General features: G+C 47.5%; 1 protein-coding gene across 3 annotated transcripts in view; it reads left to right on the top strand.

Moving 5' to 3' along the window:
* Sez6l (seizure related 6 homolog like) overlaps positions 1 to 5,954 on the top strand; it is a 175,687-nt gene extending 169,733 nt beyond the window's left edge. The window contains exons 15-17 of one of the 3 annotated variants that reach the window (XM_063226026.1): positions 807 to 921; positions 1,896 to 1,998; positions 5,181 to 5,954. In XM_063226026.1, the coding sequence (XP_063082096.1) occupies positions 807 to 921; positions 1,896 to 1,998; positions 5,181 to 5,210 (248 nt within the window). In that variant the 3' untranslated portion in view covers positions 5,211 to 5,954. The remainder of the gene's footprint in view (positions 1 to 806; positions 922 to 1,895; positions 1,999 to 5,180) is intronic. The other 2 variants (XM_063226025.1, XM_063226024.1) reach the window with 2 other exon arrangements.
* Positions 5,955 to 14,634: the final 8,680 nt, after the last annotated feature.

Genomic DNA, 14,634 nt, shown 5'->3' with positions numbered 1-14,634 from the left:
TGCTAGGAAATACCCCTCGTCTCTGAAATAGCGATTGCCACCGTGCTGTGAGCCAGTGGCGCCTCCAGGTGTGGCCGAACGCAGCCCAAGAATGAGCATTGGAGGCTGAGAAGGTGCTGGGTCTTTAAGCTGCAGAGCCCTGCCGGCTGCCCAGCCTCAGTCTTGGATTGGAGTCTGAGTCCTGAAGGGTCCCCTTGCTGGGGGCGACTTTTGAGCAAAGACTTGAAATGGCAGTGAGAGAATCGTGTGGGGGAGGGGGATGCAGGCAGAGAAACCACATGTGCAAAGGCCCTGAAGTAGCTGTGCGCCTGATATGCACTGGCAGGGTGTAAGCAGGCAAAAATGATAATAATAATGTGCACCCTGAAGCAGCTCCCTGGGGGCAGCCATGCTGGGGACTCCTGCTTAGAAAACTTGCAACGGACCGGCCCCATTCCCCCAGGGACAGCTCCACTGCCACCTCCAGTGCAGGTTCACGCCCTTCTCTCCTCTCCAAGAAACTGCGACTCCGCCTCCCCATGACTGCGTTTGGGTTTTCTCCGTCTCTTTCCTCTGCTCGCATTTAACCTAATTGCACCCTGGCTAAAGGATGCACTGAGACTGCGGATTTCTCCAGCTCTTCTCAGGAGCTGGGCTTTAACCAGATGCGGCTGCACCCCGCCCTCCGGTGGGCAGGGAAGGGAGCCCCTGGCCCCCTGGCTCAGAGGCTGTAGAAGGGGCGAGGGGCCCGGAGTGCTGCCTGGGAGGCAGAGGGATACCGCGGGGCAGGGCTCGCGCGGCTGAGGGGCTCAGGGGCTGTTGTTCAGTAGCAGAAGCGGCAGCCGAGTCGTCGCTGGAAGGAGGAAACATGGCGCTGGCCATCTTCATCCCGGTCCTCATCATCTCCTTGTTGCTGGGAGGAGCCTACATTTACATCACCAGGTAGGCTGAGGCAGGAGGCGGCACCCCAGGAGCTGGGTGGTGTCCTCAGAGCTGCAGGTCTGCTCTGGAGCCCTGGGTTGGTGACTGTGGAGCTGACTCCGCTCTGCGGGGAAGGGATGACGCTGGCACAGACCAAGAGCCCCTGGCAAGAAGACTTACGTGAAGTAGCACCCAAGACAGACACTTTCCTGGCCTCCTTTCTTGGGGGACGTGGACAGTGCACACTGCCGGGCTCCCCGACTCACTCATTCTGTCACTCATTTTTGCATTCCCTGAATACACAGTCACAATTGGGCGGGTGCCGGACACTGTCCCAGGCTCTGAGGCCCCAGGCTTGCATCTGATGAAGGAGGCTGGTGTAGACCAGGTCTGGCAGAGTCCCTGACGCATCCAGGGTCACACTTACCAGAGCACTGCTGTGTGCCAGGCAGACTTCCCGGCTCAGGGACATGAGCACCACAGGAGGAATCTCTGTCCACACAGGCCTCGAGTTCTAATGATGCAAGACAGATAACAAGCAAAACACCAGAGGAAAACATGGAGTAGGTTAGAGAGTAAAAAATGCAGGGAGGAGAAGACAACTGGAAAAAGAGAGAAAAGGCTCTGGAAGAGAGGTGGCAGTTGCATTTTTAAATTATTAGATGAAAGAGGCCCCACTGAGCAAGGATGTAAACATGATACAATGAGTAACATGCAGAGGAATGGGACATAAGGGTGTCAGGTTGAGAATTGGCATGTGCAAAGGGCCTGAGGCAGGCATGTGCCTTGTGTGAGACACCCTTGCCTTTAAGGAGCTCCTGTCAAGGGCAGGAGGAAGAGGAGGAAGCAGACAGGTGAATGCTGACACATTAGAGTAAACACAGTGAAGGGAAGACTTGCCTGAGCTCAGGTAGTGAGCTGACTGCTCTCATCCCTCATGGCAATGGGTCTCCCACTACGGGAGAGCTGACGTCCGTCTCTGGTCTCTTCTCCAGGTGTCGCTACTACTCCAGCCTCCGCCTGCCCCTCATGTACTCCCACCCCTACAGCCAGATCACCGTGGAGACCGAATTCGACAACCCCATCTATGAGACGGGGGTGAGTTGCTCTCCTTTCTCCCGCCTCCTCCCTCTTCAGCCACCGTGCTGCCTGCAGAAGACCCAGCCGAAGTCCTGCTGGTGCCCACCGCATCCACCACCACGCTCACCACCAGGGCATCCAGCCCTATGGCAAGTGCTTGGAGTCAGGAGTAGTCTGACAGGCTGTCCACTCTCAGGGCACCCATGGGAAGGAAGGGCTGCTCCTAGGACCCACAGATGGCCCAGTGGTCAGACTGTGGGTGCCCCAGTGGCCCAGACATGTGGCCGTCTTCCACGTCTGGCTGAGCCCTGCTCCTTACTGAGGGCACAGCTCAACCTTCCTATACCCCTGAGAGGCAGCCCAGTGCTAGGTCCTGGGAGCACAGTACTGCCCAAGCACACTCACTTCACAGCAGGATACATCCTGGGAACACCACCACGTGGTGGTCACCATGTGAATATCTGGGGTGGGGTCCCCAAACCCGATGGTACAGGTTCATCACTTACTGTCTCTTTCATTTCATTTTGTTTGTCTGTTCGTTCGTTCATCTGTGTAGCAGAACTGGGGACTGAACCCAAGATCCCTGCACTCAGCTATGTCCTCAGCCCTTTTGTCACTTTTTATTTAGAGGTGGGGACTCACCAAGTTACCAAGACTGGGCTCAAGTCTCAGAGTGCTGAGGTGACAAGTGAGCAGCACCACACCTGGCTTGCTGTGATGTCTCAGTGTGATCACCAAACCAGGCATGGTGGCTCACACCTGTCATCTGAACTACTCAGGACGCTGAGGCAGAAGGATCCCAAATTGGAGTCCAACCTACGCAACTTAGCAAGATTCTGTGTCAAAATAAAAAGGGCTGGGGATGTGGCTCGGTGGTAGATTGGTTGCTTAGCACATGCTAGGACCTGGGTTCCATTCCAGCACTGAAAAAGCAGGGAGAGAGAGACAGAGACAGACACAGAGATGGAGGCAGAGAGAGAGGACACAGGAGAAGGAGGAAACTGAGGCCAGAGTCACGTCACATGCAGCTCACAGCAACCCTTGTAGGTGAGCAGGGGAAAGCTCTAAATTAAAAACTCAGTACAGCAACTACACGAAAGAAACACTGTGACACTGTCACTTGTTATCATTAGCAGGTGTCCCCTACTGTCCCTGACCATAGGTGCCATCCTTCTGGATGGTGGCCGTGCAGTAGGTTCGTTCCCCTGCATTGCCACACATGAGTGAAGCCACGTCACGTGGCAGCAGCCACAGCATCGGCAGGCAATCGGCATCGTTCTGCCCGTTATAATCTCGTGGGGCCACTGTCCACTCTGCAGCCCACTGTTGACCACATGTCATTAGGTGGTGCTTGACCACAGGCTCAGTTCCCACCCCTTGAGTTTACAGGTTTTTTTTGTTTGTTTGTATCAGAAATAGAACTCAGGACCTCGTGCTTGCCAGGCAAGTGCTGTGCCACTAAGCTATATCCCGGCCCGAGCTTACAGGTTTGCAGAGAGGATGAATATCACTAATAATAATAATGATAATAATAATAATATGTCCCATGTACCAAACACCAAGTGCATAACGTCCATAATGCCTGCACACTTACAGTTTCCTTGGCATGAATTCTAGAGTCATGTGCCTTTGACTGATGAGGACATGAAGGTCCTGAGAGAGCAAGAGAGATACGGCCAGCAGGCACCAAGTCAGGGTGCCCAGCTGCGAGCCAGGTTGCTCTCAGCCTGCTGCCTTGAACAGTGATGCTCACCGGCCTCCCCACAAACCTCAAGTCGTCAGATGTGTCCCTGACTAGCTCCATTGTGCTAAGTGATCACATGAAAAAATTAAGGTGCTGTGAGAGTATATGATGGGGGAACTTGGAGAGGGCCGGAGAAATGTTTCAGAGGAAGTGATTGCACATCGGAGAGGTGGAAGACGGGTAGAACTGGCTGCAGAGTGTGCCAGGCAGGCAGAGAGACACGTGCAAAGGTCCAGAGGCAGATCATGACAGTACAAATCCATCTATTCACACTCACTGCACTGTGAGGTCTGTCCCCTCCCAATGTGTGCGGGGATGGAAGTGACCTGTTGTCCCTGCTGCCTTGTCTTCACCCTCTAACAGGCCCCTCTGTGTAGTCATCTGTTGACCTGTAACAATAATACCACAAATCTACACGCATGAGTGTGTAGCTCACACGAGTCTCCTCACAAGATGGGAGCCATGAACCTGTGTAATGCAAACATGGAAGTGGCATCTTAGGCAAGGCCACCCTCCAGGCGGAAAAGCTCACACAAGAACGTGAACACAAGCAGGTGGGCACCACTGAAGTCCGCCCCCCACACCTCCGATCTGATGGGAAGCATACCTGTGGCTGCTCCTCTATATTAGCCCAGCAGGAACTGCAGATGCCTCTAAAACATGAGACAGTGACCACTTCCAAGGCCAGGCCATGGTTTCTTCTGTCTCCCTGCTCCTCATCCCTGGAGCCTGGAATGGCTCGTATGTACCCAGCCACCACTCACGTCGCACTGAGAGAGGGCACATGTTCTTCACACTCTAGGCAGCTTGTGTTCAGATCCTCAAAAAAGGTCAGGCTGATGAAAAATGGCAGTTAGTGGACTTTGTGGGTGTGGGAAGGGGGTCCAGGATGGAGAGGAGGGGAAATAGGAAAGAACCACATGTGTGTGTCCCAACTCCCTGGGATGAATGCATTCATCAAGTTTCACCAGTTGTACCAATTTAAGAAAAATAGCATTTAGAGATCAGGCGATGTTTTGGTAGGTCAGATCAATGACCTGGGTCTAAGATAATGCCAAATAGCAAACAATTCCAAACTTAATGTCTTAAAGCAAAAACACCCCTGTGCTCCCCACTCCCTGGGGCCATGATGAGGCTGATTTGAGCAGAGTGGCAGGAACATGCCGGGTTGTGGCCGAGTGACCCGGCTCTCTTCTGTGTCCCTGAGCCCCCGGGGAGACCAAAGGCTTAGAGCTCGTGCCTCATGCAGGGGATGGCACAAAGACAGTGGCACACAGAACAGTCTGGGGGCAGCCTTGGTCTTATAACCTGCGGGAAGAAGCAAGTCAGGGCCAGAGGGGAATCGCTCTGCAGTCCACATGGCCGCAGTCGGGGACGAGGGAAGACAACGAACTGGGACCATCACAACGTGAGTGCCACACGAGGCTTGACACCTCTGTGCCTCTCTTTGTTACAGGAAACCAGAGAGTATGAGGTTTCTATCTAAAGAGCTGCGCTAGAGAAGGGAACTCACAGACATGAACTCAGTTACGACCTCCTCGAGACATCCATCCAGAGACCACGTGGCATTTGATCGAAACCCCAGAGTGTCTGCTGTCTTCTCTTTAGACTCTTGATTGAAGATTTACTGTTTTCTTCACTGTATTTATTATATTTAAAATTGAAGTAGGTGTGGTTTGAGGTATTGCGGGGGCAGCCAAGTTCCTTGACAGCCTTCATGCCCAAGGCAGTGGAATATCTGCAGACAGCAGCAGTGACAGACCAACAAACAACAAATCAAGTCTCTCCCATTATCAGTCCTGGCATGCTGAGGCTGCATCAAGTCACACACATCTTTGGCATCCATGCCCGGAGTGTTCTGGGTGCAAATCTAACTGCCAAGGTTGGGTTGGAAAGGGTGTTTCTCATTGGGTCTTTATGGGTTGGAATTTAACATGGGTACTTAAACCCATTCCTTGTTTTGGTCCAAAACAAATTCTGTGTCATCTTTTCTCCTCTGTCCCACGGAGTTTCTGAAGGCAGCCAAGATGTCACATAAACATTTTCTTGTACCACTTTGGCTTCCCTGGATGCTGGCAAAATAAGAAAATGTTTTCTTTTTTAAAAGGTGATAAATGACAAGGGAGAATTTTCAGAGAAGATGAGAAATCTAAGAGTTCCTACGAGGAAGTGGGTGAAGGGGCACCCTGGGTGAGGGAACCGGCTTAATAAAATGTTCTTTTCCTTGACACTTCTTCAGTGATGAAAGAGCTGGTGATTTACACAAGTGCCAGAATCGATCACCTTGTTTGGCAGGGCCACCCTCCAGCAGAGACAATAAATCCACAGGTGTGGGAGACACAGGCAGATTCACCCCGCACAGTTACAGGGCTTGTGTCGGGAGGGAGGAGGTACCATGCTCTGAAGTTCAGGGGTGAACTGTTTTCCTCCTGGGGTTCTGGGATGTCTCGGCCTGCAACGTAGGAGACAGTCAAATACACTGCTTCTCCAGAGGGTGTCCCCTTCAGAGTCAATATTTCTTTTGTGGGTTTTTTGTTTGTTTGTTTGTTTGTTTGTTTGTTTTTGTCTTTTTGAGACAGGGTCTCACTATGCAGTTCAGGCTGGCCTTGAGCTCACTTTGTAGCCCAGGCTGGTCTTGAACTCACAATGATCCTCCCACCTCAGCCTCCCAAGTGCTGAAATTGTAAGCATATGCCACCATGCCCGGCCAGAGCCAATATTTCCTGGGAAGGTCCTAGGAGAAGGAGGAAGGAAGGTCCTACTCGCCTGTTCTCTGGAACTTTGTATGTTGGGTAGCAGCATGGATGCTGACCATGGAGCTGCAGAGACTAGGACCATGGGCTGCAATCACAACGAACCATGCCAGGGACTCTGCATCATCCGATCTGAGCATCAGTGAGGAGAGGAAGAGGAATTTCAGGTCAAAACAGGAAGACATGGCACTATATCTAACTGCATGAGCATCTTGATATTTTATCAGGGTCCTTTGCCCCAGCCCAGTGGAACTGTGAGTGCGTGACTCTTTAGAAGATTGTCTTCTAAATCTGAGTGCTTTTTATAAAAAGACAGAGGGTGAAGGTGCCTAAATGGAATGGCACATGTGGTGATTTGCCTCCTCGGTACCACGCGGTGGTGCATGGTGATGACACAGCTCAGCCAGGCAGGCGGGTCAGTGGTTTTGGGTGCCCTCCCTTGCTCTATAGAACTGTTTTAAATCTGCTGGTTTTCAAAGAAAGGACCATGCTGGCTGCCAAGCTCTAAAGAAAATGGTCAGGCGTCCATATCCTCACAGTTGCTTTGGGAACAGCTTGAGAGAGGAAACTGGTCCTGTGCATACCCCACCCCACTACAGCTCAGACCTCAATCCTAGGGGTGAGTCTGCCAGAGAAGAGTCCTACCTCTGCAATCCCGAAGGCATAAGCATTCGTGGGGAGAGCAAAAGACAGCAAAGGCCTGCTTTCCAGACCCCCCCAAAGCTTACCCTGTTTATGAAAGAATCAGAGAACAAGCATTTCTGGCCATCCGTGAGCAATGTCGCCTTGGTGAAAGACAACAATACAAATAGCATAAGCTTGTTTTAAAAGGCAGAAATCCAATCCTCGCTTTGACTTTTATTTGATATTCATTGTAACCCTAACCCTTGTCTGCAATGAAGAACTCTGCTAATAATATGTGGTTTTAGAACATACGATGGGTAGGTGAAAACTAAACATTTGCCTTTTGTAAAGACTGACACGATACAAAATCATTCTTCTAACCCTGCTCCAGGAAAGTGACCAGGTCACGGCCCAGGTATTCTTACTGGCTATTGGATGCAGAGAGAAGATGGCGATTTTTTTTTTTCAGGAGACCACTGTCCTGGCTCTGTCTCAGTAGTGCAGCTCTTGTAGCTATGTTTTAAAAGTTTGTTGTAGCCTAGAGTTGGGTCATTTGAGGTCAGCAATGTGCAGTGTGATTGAAAAGACAGGTTTGGTGTCTATTTTTTCTTTTTAAAATATCTAAGTGTGTATTTGTAATATGTAAAGGTAAAAAAATTAATAGTGCCAAAAATGTATGAGACATCTCATTACTGTTCATCTACGTCTGTTTTTATAAGATCAAAATCGAAACCCATTGGAATGAAATATTTTTGGACAGAATACCCTCTTGAGAAACTTAAGAATGAACCGAGCCTTCCTACAAGCCACTCGTTTTTAAAATAGTGAGGAAATACGTTTACAGAGAGTGTGAGCTTCGGAGAATGCATGTGCTGGTGTGTGTTACACACTAATTCATAATAGGCTGTATTGTCAGCTACCACACTGTGCTTTAAAAATGCACACACTCAACCCTCCTCAGCTTGGAGCTCAGCTTTTCCTTTTTGTCTTTCTTTTTTGGTAGAATTATTTATCCAACTTAAGTATTCTGATTGCTATCTGACAGCCTTCTTTACCTAATCCCACGGATGTGCTTTTCCCTGAAAGTGTTTCTGAAGTCGGCCCCTCGGAGAGCTTATGGAACATCATGCTGATAGCTTTGAAACCTTTCAACAAGCCCAGAAGAAAGAAAACTGGCCCTACAACCACGATGGCGGTATAGAGGAGGAATTTGGTGAAGAGTGGGTAGCTTTAGGCTGATACATGTCCCTTGGACAAAAATGACGTCCCCTGGGATATAGCTAAAGGTCGTGACCTTTCTATATCCTGATGAGGCTTACTGGGTCATTTGAGGCCAGATATTATGATGAATTCTCCAGCATCCCCAAAGGTAGGCTTTCTCCTGGGAAATTTTCTTGCATTTTCATTTTATTGTTAAACAGAATAAAAAGCAGAACAAACTTTCTAAGCTAGAATAATGAAATTAAGTCATTTTCCACTTTGTATATATTGATGCTAATAAAACATATTAAAAAAAGAGTCTAATCTATGAGATTTTTGTTACCAGGGCTATAGGATGGTACCGAATAGGGTATTTCCAGTTTCTGGGAATTGAGTCAGGGGACACTTGCGGATATTTTGAAGACCAAGATGGGACTTTCCCAATCTGCACTGGGTCCTACGTTCACTGAAGGGATATTTGGAACCAGACAGATCTCAGGGGACTTGCATAGTCAGATACATCATCCCCTCCCCACAGTCTCAGGCTGCCGTGATGAAGTTCCATAGACTGGGTGGCTTAAACAGTAAAGATTGTTTCCTAGTGTTCTCGTCATGTAGAAAGCCACCATCAAGGTAGCAGCCAAGTCACTTGTGAGGGCTGCCCTCCTGACTTGCAGATGGTTTCCTTAAAGGGTCTCCACATAGCAGATGGGGAGAAGAGAAGGGTTTGGGGAGACAGAGTGGGAGGTTTCTCTTCTTTACCTGTCTTCTCAAATGATCCTTGGGAGCTTCTTTAACCTTAATTACCTACAAAGAGTAACAACATCCCACTCGTCAGTATCAAAGTCATTATTGGTTAATGTTCTCCAGAGAAATAGAATCAGTAAAATGTATAAGTGTGTATATATGATTTTGTGAACCAATTCATTACACTCTCTCTTCTTCCTTCCCCTGTGTGCATGTGTGTGTCTGAGGCACTGGGCAGGGTCAAACTGAAACACATGCAGGGACTTATTGTAAGGAATTTATCCGTGCCATTGCAAGTCTCAAGGCTGACAGTCCCAAGCTGCAGAGCTGACACATGATTCCAGTCAAACCCCAAGTCTAACACCAGGAGGAGCAGTGTCCAAATCCCAGACGGGCTGATCTGAAACATAAGATCGGTGTTCCCAATCCTGTTCAAACACCCCAGAACACCGATGTCCTAGTCCCAGACAGGAGGGAACATCTTAGTCACGTCATTGCTGAAACACAATCTCCAAAACTCACAATTTAAAGAATGAGGTTTTTACTGAAGGTACAGTCCCTGGCTCACCAATTCCAAGGCAAAAATGGCAGGGCAGAAAGATTCGAAAGAGGAACCCTGCTTAGACCATGGTGTCCAGGAGGCAGAGAGAGAAGGGAGGACCCAAGGAGGGAGGTGCCCCCTCCTGCCCACCTGCCTCTTCCAACAAGGCCTCACCCCCCAACAGCACTGGGTACAGTTCCCCCAGTGAGTACAGTGCTCCATGATCCAGTCACCTTCCGAAAGTCCCCATTTAGAAACTCGAGGCTTCGGGAGGATGTTTCAGATCTGAACGATAACATCTTTCCCAATTATGGGCGGGTCCACCTTCCTGTAGTATTTGGGTGATTGCATGAGGTCCACTGCCATTAAGGGCAGTCTGCTTTACCCAGGGCACAAGCTCCTACGCTAATCTCATCCAAGAACTCCATGGCAGTCACGCCTAGAAGACCCAGTGTCTGCACTGGGTCCTACGTTCACTGAAGGGATATGGCCCAGTGTCTGGGTATCCCATAGCCCAGTCGAGCTGATTATAAGTCACCATCAAACCCAGAAACCCTATGAGTATAAGGGGACCCCTCTAAGGAGAAGGTAAGCTATGACTTCTCTATGGAAGCCTCACAACAATGTTGTTCTTTCTGGGTGAGAAATGAGCAAAATATTCACACCTTCTGGGATAACAGCAATTGGATTCAACCTAATGTCTTAGGTTGTGTCCCCCAGAAGCAAACCTTAAGACAAGAATTCAAGCGCAAATAGGTTTTTCCAAATTCCATATTGTGCTAGTAGACAAGTGGGAAATTAAGACTGAAAAGGAACATAGGACTGAAAAGTGCTTCCCTGGAGATGTGGCTCAGTGGATGAGCACTTCCCTAGCATGCATGATGGCCTAGGTTTGATCCCCAGCACTACAAGGAGGACCTGGAGGACACCGGTCAAGCAAATTACTCCTGAGGACAGTCAGGCTCCGTGGTACTGTGTAACTCTGGAGCCTGGTGAGCAGCAAGCCCGGGAGTTGTTCCACCTGAAGGACAAGGGAGCTGGGTTGTACATCCTCCAATCCCCAATCATCACTGATTAAGAGTTGTACCTGGGCGGCAACAACTCTTCAGCATGTCCAGGACTCTCTGTTCTCAGAGTTGCTTAGGTGTGCAGATGGAACACATCCTAGCAGGGGTCATAGGAATAGCAAGTGACACAGGACATGAACACAGCACCTGTCACGCTCACTATCACCCACGTCATTTGCCAATCGGTTCAGTGGCCAAGTCAACCCTCAGCCAGCTCATCCTCAGCTACGTTTGTCACTCACTGGGTCAGTTCCTGTGCTGTGGACATCTCAGTAATGTGACTGAGTGCAGGAGAGCCTAGAAAACATAAATAAGTGTGGGATAGAAATGTAAAATCCCAAAGACTTCAAAGCAAGTCCATTGAGATAGACCTTTCTTCTCATGATGAAATAATTCAGTCAAGTAATACATCAGTTTAAACAAGGTTTTCAAAAGATCATTTCAGTAGATCATTGTTTTTAAAAAAAGTCTCCAAAGGTTACAAAGCTTTTAGTTGATGTGTCTGAATCCAGTCCTCAGTAACACAGCAGTAATTTGTGTCTTTAAGAGCACTAAATCTTTTCTCCAATAAGGAGACACTGAATGACCACATTCTGCTTCATTGTACCTTAGCGATGAATCACATCACCTCTAATATGGAGCCAGTCTGCTCTCTATCACTACTACAAATACCTGAGACAATCAGTGAACAAACAGCAAACATGGCTGATGGTTTTGGGGGCTTCAGTCCATGGTCACCTGGCCCCTCTGCTTTGGACTTGCGGTGTAGCAGTACATCATGACTGGAACACGTGGTGGAGAAGGACTGTGTTTACTCACCACGTGGCAGCCAGGAAGCAAAGGCAGAGAGAAGGGACAGGGTCCCACAGTGCCTTTCAAGGGTACAGGGTCTAACTTAACCCTCACCTCCTAGAGGGCCCACCATCATCTGACCACTCTAAGCTGCAGATTGAGCTTTGAACCCACAGGCCTTTGGGGAATATCAACATCTAAACTGTAGCAAATTCTTTTCATTTGTTAATTTTAAAAAGGAAACAAAAAATCATGAAGCAAACAAACCAAAAAAAAAAATAACAACTAAAGCAAAATAACAACAACAACAAAAACCCCACAATAGCTATATAAGTTTTCAAAGCAAAATGATAGGAATTTAACAATGATGGTTATATTGCATATGTTATCTTTAAAATAGTCACTCAGGTTACCAAATATAGGAAAAAACAAAACAGTAAAATTAAATAAAACACTGGATTTCAAGAACAAGACACAAAGAAGTCCCCCGTAGTTGCTATAATGCATATTGTTACCCTCCAATAGATGCTCAGACTGTTTGCTTTAGACCTGCAAAGTCAACCAAGCAATACAAAACTTAAGTTATTTTTTTACTTCGGTTGCTATCGTCTCAGCCTAACTTCCTCCAAATCAGCCCATTGCTTACAAGAGTGGGGTGTGCTCTTCTTGTCTCCCAACCCGCTTGATTCTCTCCCCATTCCCTGTGCGGCTGCCCCTAGCTCATGGGAAGGCGTGGTTTGGCCTTGTGATTCACTTCCCATCCCCATGGCAGATGCCCCAGGCTCACAGGAAGTCGTAGTTTGGCCCGTTGTAGAAATTTTAAAGGAACTAGGAATGTTACATAGGAGGAAATATTCACAGGATGAAAATAAGTGATATTATATATCAGAAAAAATGGATAAAAGATCGTCAACAGAGGGAAATGGGATTCTTCAAACATGGCAAAATTGTTTTGGGCTTTACCTTTCATAAATGTTCCCCCTTAAAATAGAGAAACAAGTTCATTAAAGATGAAAGAAATGGATAGCATACTAGTCCCTGAGCTTCAGAACATAAAGTGCTAAAATAATGTTCATTTGTGAGGTCAGAATAATGAGGACTCTGATTATACTCAAAAAGCTTAATCCATGATTCACCTGGGCACAGAGGCTCGTTCTTTTCTGTTGTTGTTTGTTTGTTTTTGAGACAGAGACTCACTATGTCGTTCCAGCCTTGAACTCATCGTGTAGCACAGGCTGGCTTCAAACACAGCAATCCCCTGCTTCAGCCGCCCATGTGTTGGGGTTCCCAGTGTGTGCCACCCCGCCCAGATTCTTCCTTCTCTTACAATTTTGTATAAAAATCGAGAGTGTATTACAAAATACCTGAGACTTGTATAGCTGCTTCCTAGTCTGCCTTTAATTTGTTGGGAGTCTCTGCGCTCACTAATATAACAGATCGATTTGCAAAGTGAGGAAAACACACGTTTTCATGCAACTTTCTTACATATTATTTCATTCATCATTGTCTGCTTTCTCACAGATTGTTTTCTAAATCTGCACAAAAGATGAGCTGACTGGATAAAGCAAGACTCTTTGCAGTGTTGTCCTTATGTGAGAGCTCTGTCCTTGGTCCTGGAATATTCAAATGCTATAAAATCTTCCCTACTCACATGCAGCCATCAAAAATATCACACTAGGACAACTCCAGAAATAGAAGTGAAGACAGAAAACTGTTGTGTTGTCTTAGTTCCCACTTGTTCCTAGACCTGTACCTACTTGACAAGACAATTCTCAGGTGATACTTAGAAGAAAGGAAATAAAAAAATATGAATGGGTTAGAGCCAAAGGACAAGTTGGATCAGACTGTGGCTCCATAATTGCTGTTTCTGGATACTTGTTATGGCTTATGTCTAGATGTCCCCCCAAAATGTCATGTAGTTGTAAATGGGAGTTTTTCAGAGAGGGCTGGATCTGGAGTGTGTGGTGCTGGAATTAATGGTGTGTGGATATTAAATTAGTCCACTGGCTGCTTCAGCACAGTTTTTGGTGTGGATAATAAGAAGGCACACATTGGGTATGACTGCTACCCACCTTAAGGGTGTGCAGCTTATTAGAATATAAGAGACTAAAAGAGGGCCACTGTTGTCGCTTGTTGCTTGCTGTTGGCTACTTCATCACTAGCTGGCTTCTGCTTGCCTCTCTGTGCCATGGACTGTTTCCCCCTGCCATGGCCCTCTGCCATGTGCCACCTTGCCTTGGAACCAGCTGACTATGCCCTGAAACCTCTACAGACTATGATCTGACATAAAACCTTCCTTTTTTAAATTTGAGTATTGAGTATTTTGTCTCAGCAACAAAAAAATAACCAAAACAACTATTCATGCTCAGTTTTGTCACCAGTGACTGAGAGAAGGCCAAGGGGTAAAAAATAGGGAATGAAAGATTGCTCTATCCATGTGCAGTTTTTTCTTGGACCTGAACTAGGGCAAAATATTGATCATATACAACAGCAAAAATAGTGGGAAAGTTAATGACTGGATTTTTGTAGCTGAACTAATTATGAAATAGAGATCTGAAATAAAAGAAGCCTAAAATCTTCCTTTGAAACTTGGTGATGCCAAGTTCCCATGAGTGAGTCAGAATTAGAATTAGTCATTCGACAATTACTTGCTAGACATCTTCACCCAGTTAAGATGCAAAAGGCTCGAGGGATCGTTGTTCCCATCGTCCCCACCCATTGGGAAAAGATGGTTAAGTTAAAAGAAAATAAAAGCATAGTTTTCTTTAACAACCACAAAGCAGAGACCTGGGGAAGCAAAGATACACACATTAGTTAAAAATCCAGAGGAGATGAGCCCATCCCAGAAGAGAAGAGCCTCACGGATGTCCTCACCGCTTGGAACACAGTGGAAAGGTAAGGAGAGCATTTTTGGCAGTGCTCGAATAGAACCCAGAGTATTATACAGGCTTTGGCAAGAGCTTTACCTCTGGGATATGTCCCCAGAGCAGCGGCTGACTTTTTTCATGGTTTCAGTAGTACCTGTGGACTACAGTGACATTACGAACCGTAAGATGCCACAGCTATACAGGGAGTCAGGGCCCACACTCCAACTCCATCCTACAAGGATTTCGTTTAATTTACCACCCACCATGCCAAAGGGTTCAGAGCAGGACAGGAGAGCTGAGGGAGAAGCCCTCTGATCCC

This window comes from Cavia porcellus, unplaced genomic scaffold, assembly GCF_034190915.1.
Source record: "Cavia porcellus strain 051 isolate PalLab524CR breed Dunkin Hartley unplaced genomic scaffold, mCavPor4.1 scaffold_16, whole genome shotgun sequence".
Classification (NCBI taxonomy): Eukaryota; Metazoa; Chordata; class Mammalia; order Rodentia; family Caviidae; genus Cavia; species Cavia porcellus.
Note: the sequence above shows the minus strand (reverse complement) of the source record. Positions and strands in the feature narration are given on the sequence as shown.